Raw genomic sequence first — 6,977 nt, 5'->3', positions numbered from 1 at the left:
TATCAAGTACACGTTTGAAATTGCTAACCAATCCATAGTGTCTGGAGTATTATGTAATTACGTACGCAACTTGTCATGTTACTTTTCACAATGAAAGCTAAGTGCAACCCCAAAGGTGTTTATTAATAGATTCGCAGGAGACAAAAAAAAAAAAAGAAGACGCAATAACTTGAAATTTTATTAATAGATTCTCAGGAGACAAAAAAAAGCAATAACTTGAAATTGCTCGTTAGGGAACACACATTTGTTATCAAGCAAAAACTCACCGCTTAAATTCCCTCAACGATGAAGTAGCTGCCATTTTGAATCCCTATATAAAGACAGTATAAGTACACATCTTAAAAGAGAAGTCAACCCAGAAATATTGTCAGCTCCACTAGTCTAAACATAGCATTTAGATTAATATTGTGTTTGTGGAATACGAATAAAGTTTTTATCCATCCCAGGTGGCAGCCATTTTGCTGTCGACTGACGACATCACAGTTGCTGAGCTTCAACATAACGGGTGAGCAGTGATTGGTCGCTACCTGAGTAACTGATATCAGTCAATAGCAAGTGGCAAAATGGCCGCCAACTGGGATGGATAAAAACTGCATTTTTGTGGCTTTATTCATATTCCACAAACATGCACCATTTATATCCATCCCAGGTGGCGGCCATTTTGCCTTTTGCTGTTGACTGAAAATGACATCACAGTTGCTCAGCTTCAAGGAATAGATGAGCCGCGGATTGGTCGCTACCTTGTAATGCCATGATGATGATGATGTCATTTTTAGTCGACCACAAGTGGCAAAATGGCTGCCCCTTTTGCTGTTTCATTCATATTCCACAAATGCAATATTAATCAGAATGCCAAGTTTAGACAACATTTTATTGTTGGGGGGGTTGATGTCCCCTTCAGTTAAACCCCCAAAAACAGTGCAGAGAAATTAGACATTCATCAAACACCCAAGTTGTACATTTGGTCTTCTGGCGAAGATTGTCTTACATAAATATTTGATCAAATCCTGTTCAAAATATTAGCAAAGATATAAAGTGTCTGACTGAACCACAATGTGCTTTTCAGGGGCAATGTGACCCCAAGCAGTCAAAATGTCCTTTTGATTTGCACAAAAAAAAAAAATGATTCAATCATAAGTTACTTTCAGATCTTGTGCTGTGATGAGTTTGGTTTTTTTCATTTGTTTGACAAAATTACCCCCCCCCCCCCCCTGTGTTCATCGTGTTACCATGGCAGCCGCGTGGAAAATGGCCATGGTAACTGACCCGCTGGGACATTACGGCCTCTCAACACCTCACTTAGTCAGGGCGCAGATGTCTTGGGCAGGTCCTGGTTCTCAGCCAAGTGGAGCTTTTGTCTGGACACGCACATTAAAGACGACCACCACAAACATTCTGCTTATTTTAGACCCGAGTAGATGCAAAGGATACATTGAGGTGCTGAGCTCCTCTAGCTGCAAGAGGAAGAGCAGAGACAAAAGTGAAAACAGAACCTGATACTGATCCTTAATGTGGTTTTTGCATCACTTTGCTTGTCAATATTTTCCATCTAATTCCCTGCATGAATGAGCTCACCTCCCGGCACAGGGAGGCAAAAAGGGACGGGCGGCTAGAATGTTCTTCTGGCCTGATTTAATATTTCATGAGTTTTCCATGATGGCCTAATTAAGCGCGTCAACGGCCCAATTGTTTTTCCTCATCCTTGTTTGGCATTTTACTAGCTAGCATTGAATTGAATTATTAGATTATTATTTTTTAGGATTCAGAAATGTACATTTCCATTTGGTGCTACATTACGGCAGTTTAACTGACTCATTGTAGCTGACTATTCTGTCCAACACAATTTGACAGATAGCGAACAGTTTTCAAAATCAATGAAGAGGCTGGAGTAAATAAAGTTGCCTTCCATTTCTTCTTCTACTATAAAAAGAAAAAAAACACTGCTTTTCTCTGGCACAAGCAACATAGGAAGTCGCGAAAACTGTAGCCGTAGAATAGTAGCGTAAGCTGGCGTGTGGTTTGCGCACTGCCCACTATTAACTGGAGGGGTCATGTGATCATCTACCGGAACAAAGCCGCAGTCAACAACAAAAAACAATTACACAAGAACGCCTTTAGAGGGAGACAAAATACCACAAACAAGGCAGCTCCAACAGGCCATGACCCTGCCAACATCGAAAACAAAAGTATAAACTGTTTTCAAAGTAACACGTAAAAATGAATACTCACGGGAAAAAAACAAAAACATGAAAAACGGACTTCAGTTGAGTTTTGTGCTTACGTTGCCGAGCAGGTGCTCCAAGTTGTGGTCTGAGGCGCACTTCCTCTGGTCCTCGGAAAGCTCCTCCACGTGGCTGTCCATGCTGAAGTGAAGTCGGGCCAGCTTCTCCTGCATCTCGCGCACGTGCTCCAGTTGCTCGAAGGAGCACACCTTACCTGCGCCGCCGCACATATTAGCTCAATTAGCTCGATTCGCTCGATTAGAAGTCGGCCAAACTCATCTGACCAAAAGCCTGCAGTTTGCCCGAGTGGAAGTCGTTGAGGAGGTTCAAGAGGCCACCCTCCATCTCTCTCACGTCGGACACATCGGTGAGGAAGGAGTGCTGCAGGGGGGAAGACTGCACTACTTTACTGGGTCCAGCAGGCTGGGGGGCCCTAGGCTTCTCCTTGTGGGCCCTGGAAGAGTCACAAAAAAAACAAAAACAAAGATTGACCATCCTAAGGTTGTTGACAGTGTACTGTAAAAAGACAGCAACAAGGATTGGATTTATTTGCCCTCCTCCAAGAGGTACAGATTTAAAAAAAATATATATATATTTTTTTTTAAAGTTCTCCACTTCCACCTTCTAAAACATCTTATATTGTACTGTAATTGCCGATAGATGCCTCAAGATGGCAGCAAATTCACTATATTTTCCTATTGAAACTCCTCAACTCACTTCAGCGTCAAAATTCCACCAGATGGCACCAAAGTAACATTGTAATTGCTTTGGCGTGAGCACAAAATGGCAAAATAGAGGAGATTTTTAAGATGCACAAACGACAAGTTTAAACAAATAAATAAATGCAAAGAGGCAAATTTGCAAGTGCGAATTCGCAAATATGCAAAGCCCTCCAGGTCATCTTACAGATACGTTACATAAATACTCTTAGATCTATACTCTGAAATCTACTGCAATAAGTAAAGTAGATACTAGATAGATAAACATACTCAAACGCTGCTTAAATTACCAAAATATTTTTTAATCAATTAACATTCACTCCCAGCCATTTTCTCTGAAGCAACCCCCTTTGCTCCGGCTGTTTTACTGGATTCAGAATATTGTGTTCTTTTGCTATAAAAAAGAAAAATTAGAGCCTCTTCTTTCATCAGGAAAAAATATATATATATATATATTTGTATCTGTTTTGCACCAATTAGCATTATAATATAGCTAAGTTTCATCATTATTCACAAATCTGTTTAAAACAGTGGGGAAATAATATTTTTGCAACATGGCCCTGGTTGGTTTCTTATACTCTGCTGCACCTACTGGCCGTTTGTGTAATAACTACCATTGCTTCAAGCATTCTCTTCAGTTCAGAGGCCAAAGCTTTCTGTATGAAAACATTTTAAAAAAAAAAGTATAAATATGTCTTTGGGAGCCTGGTAACATTTAAAATAGAACGTATTTATACGCTTTAGGGAGAAAAATAGCTAATTACTGCCTAAAAAGAATCTAAATATTCCTACATAAACTCAAATACACCCTAAAAGTAATCTAGATACTTATACATATACTCAAATACTCCCTGAAACTTACCAACTCTTAAATACTCCCTAAATTACCTGAATACTCTTAAATCTGGTAAAGGTAATCTAAATACTCCTGCATGTAATTAATATACTCCCTAAAAGTTATTAAAGTACTTAAATCTACTGAAATATTTGCTAAGAGTAATGTACAGACTTAGATGAACTCAAATACTCATGTTACCTAAATACTTTCGGTATGAATTACTGCCTAAAAGTAATCTAAGTAGGCTACTCAAAGATGCATTCAAATACACTAAAATCCTACATACTCTGAAATCCACAAAATAACCAAGTTACCTAAATAATTAACCTACTGAAATATTCACTAAAAGTAATCCACATACTCACATAAATACTCCCTAAAAGTTACCCAATACTCTTGAATCTACGAAATACTCCCTAGGTTACCTACCCAAATACTCACTAAAAGTAACCTAGATACTCCAATATGTACTCAAATACTCCATTAAAGTTGAACAAATACTCTAATAAATCTACTGACATCATCACAAAATAATAATGTAGATTCTTCGATTCACTCAAATATACTTCTTAAAACACTGAATTACTGCCTAAAAGTAATCAAAATACTCCCAGATACACTCAAATATGCCCTAAAAGTTACCTTAATACTCTTGAATTTACAAAATACCCCCCAAGTTACCCAAATAAATCTATAGCTACTGAAATACTCACTAAAAGTAACCTAGATACTCCTACATGCACGCAAATACTTCCTTAAAGTACCAACTCTTAAATCTACTAAATACTCCCTAAATTATCTAAATACTCTTAAATCTACTGGAATACTAAGTAATCTAGATCCTCCTATATGTAGGCTACTCAAATACTCCCTTAAAAGTTACTCTTAAAACTACAAAATATTCCCTAAATTATCTAAAAACTCCTAAAAATTGACTGAAATACTAAGTATTGTAGATACTCCTAGATATACTCAAATACTTCTAAACTTTTACCTTACCTAAATACTTTTGAATCTAATGACTAACTAACAGTAATCTAAATACCTAGATATCCTATACTCAAATACGCCCTAATTTACCTAAATACTCTTAAATCTACTTAAATACTCCTTTAGTTATCTAAATACTCAAATCTACAAAACACTCAATAAATTACCTCAATAATCGACTTAAGTATTTTGTCCCTTGCTGGTATATTTACCTGGTAGTCTTAGGTGGAGCCACCACACCAGCAAAAACCTCTTTGGGCTGTCCCGCCGCCCCGACGGACCTTTTGTACTTGCCGCGGTTTTTGGGGGATGGGGGCTGCGGCAGGCCGAGGGAGAAGGTGGCGCTTTTGCTGGCGGGCAGGACGGAGACCTTGCGTGGGTTGATGGGGGGAGGCGGCGGCTGCGGGAGGGACACTTTGGGGCTCCGCTTCTTGCGTTTGTCCTCCATCGTCCGCAGATTGTCGTCTTCTTTCTGTGGAGCGCCGCAGAGACTTGGTGATGTTTCCCTCCTCCAACACACCTGATGGCGATCAGGGTCGTTATCAGGCTTCTACAGAGCTTGGCGATGAGCTGATCATTGGAATCAGGTGTGTACCCCTGGTTCAGTTAGTTTACGTTTTAGCACCAATGGACCTTGTTGATTGTCTATGTGCCAATAACAAATTCATATTTTTGGGGGAGAAAAAATATTGTAATGCAATGACAATAAACTCATTTTTTTTAAAAGGGATATTTAACTCATTGAACAATTTTCAGCAACAAAGTTATCATTTTTCTGATAATTAACTCATTCACTGCCATTGACGTTGAAAATTCATTTGAACTATTTCTATTAGTTTAACATTTTTTACACTTTTTTTAACAAGAGTATGAAAACCTATAATTAGTTTTATTGTACATTTAGAACAGATATAAAATGTATGATTAATAGTGAGTTAACTATTGAAGTCATGCGATTAATTACAATTAAAATATTTAATCGCCTGACGCGATTAAAAAAATAAAATAAAAGATTATTAAAAATTAGTAGCGTCAGATGATTAAATGTTTTTATCGTAATTAATTGCATGACTTCACGAGTTAACTCACAATTAATCACAAATTTTATATCTGTTCTAAATGTACGATAAAAAAATCTAGGTGTTCATACTCTTGTTAAAAAAAAGTGGAAAAAAATGTTAAATTAATAGAAATAGTTAAAATGAATATTTGACGTCTATAACCGTCAATGGCAGTGAATGAGTTAATTTGATAACTTTGTTTTTCCATGTACAACTAATACCTATAAAAACACATTTTCCTCTTATTCTGGAAATAATTCACTATAATAAAAAAAAACAGGGCTATAATCTCGAGAGAGAGAGAGAGAGAAATGCTTTGTTTCTCGCAGCCTCTCCAAAAATGTCTTCATGCAAACAGAGATATTAAAATAAGTTTTTTTTTTAACTGTAAAATGTCTGCAGTTATTTACTGTGTGGTTTCTACCATCACGATTGTTAGCCACATTAATGCTCTTACAATGATGTCGCCGCTTCATCCCTTTTAGAACAGCCCAAGTCAACTCGGATGGCAGTTATCTGACGCACAAACATCGAAGACCACACACACGCAGAGCTTTGTGGTGCAGATTTTGACCACAATTTAGAAACTTAAACATGAAGCTATCGTGTTCTTACAAATCAGTGGCCTGTTTTTAAATACACCGATGACAAAAAGAAAAGCGGCACGCATATGAACTCATCGCCTCCATTCCAAACAAATGACACTTACCGACTCAGTGACGCACCAGGGAATGCAATGGCTGCAACATCAAATTTCATCACATTTAGGAGGCTAGGAAAAAAATAAGAAAAAAATAATTCGACCCCGTAGCATGCGTGAAAATGTTGGAAATGTTAAATCGGGGCTGCGATGAGCGACACTCTTAGCGCAGCTGCAGCCTTGAGCAGTCTTAAAGGGACAGCGCACATTTGTTTTGGAAGCAATTTAGCCCGAGCGCTGTCTGACAGGCACAAAAACGCACTTATCTTTCCCTCCGACACAGCAAGTCAGCGTCCACATGGTGGAACAAAAAAGCTCTTCTCCATCCAGCATCTGCGGTCCTTGAACAGGTTCACGCTTGTCAATTCTTCTGTGGATATCATATGACGATGTTGTCCAGATCTGCATATTTTTCCAACAACCATTGTATTTATATTTTACTCCTCA

The 6,977-nt window shown here is 38.1% G+C and overlaps 1 protein-coding gene across 3 annotated transcripts; it reads right to left on the bottom strand.

The window, feature by feature from the left end:
• Nucleotides 1–158: 158 nt before the first annotated feature.
• ccdc28b (coiled-coil domain containing 28B) lies at nt 159–6,781 on the bottom strand. Of its 3 annotated transcripts, XM_086094552.1 has the most exons (6): nt 6,540–6,758; nt 4,982–5,289; nt 2,507–2,676; nt 2,282–2,436; nt 1,432–1,454; nt 159–1,358 (listed from the first exon to the last, which is right to left on the bottom strand). In XM_086094552.1, exons 2-6 carry the CDS (start codon nt 5,215–5,217, stop codon nt 1,304–1,306), a joined length of 639 nt encoding a protein of 212 aa, XP_085950678.1. In that variant the 5' UTR covers nt 5,218–5,289; nt 6,540–6,758; the 3' UTR covers nt 159–1,303. The 3 variants fall into 3 exon arrangements, with proteins under 3 accessions (XP_085950678.1, XP_085950676.1, XP_085950677.1); XM_086094550.1 differs by having other exon boundaries at nt 1,215–1,454; nt 6,540–6,781; XM_086094551.1 differs by having other exon boundaries at nt 1,215–1,454; nt 4,982–5,241; nt 6,540–6,779.
• Nucleotides 6,782–6,977: the final 196 nt, after the last annotated feature.

This window comes from Leptonotus elevatus, chromosome 14 (genome assembly GCF_054856555.1).
Source record: "Leptonotus elevatus isolate MCC_2025b chromosome 14, RoL_Lele_1.0, whole genome shotgun sequence".
Taxonomy (NCBI): domain Eukaryota; kingdom Metazoa; phylum Chordata; class Actinopteri; order Syngnathiformes; family Syngnathidae; genus Leptonotus; species Leptonotus elevatus.
This window is presented reverse-complemented; position numbering and strand designations above follow the sequence as displayed.

Excerpts from the sequence above, each read along its gene's own strand:
- ccdc28b (XM_086094550.1), bottom strand. The coding sequence starts at position 5,217 with ATGGAGGACAAACGCAAGAAGCGGAGCCCCAAAGTGTCCCTCCCGCAG. Across the intron at positions 2,677-4,981 it reads GCTCCACCTAAGACTACCAG|GGCCCACAAGGAGAAGCCTA; the intron begins GTAAATATACCA and ends TGACTCTTCCAG. Across the intron at positions 1,455-2,281 it reads TGGAGCACCTGCTCGGCAAC|CTAGAGGAGCTCAGCACCTC; the intron begins GTAAGCACAAAA and ends TTCCTCTTGCAG.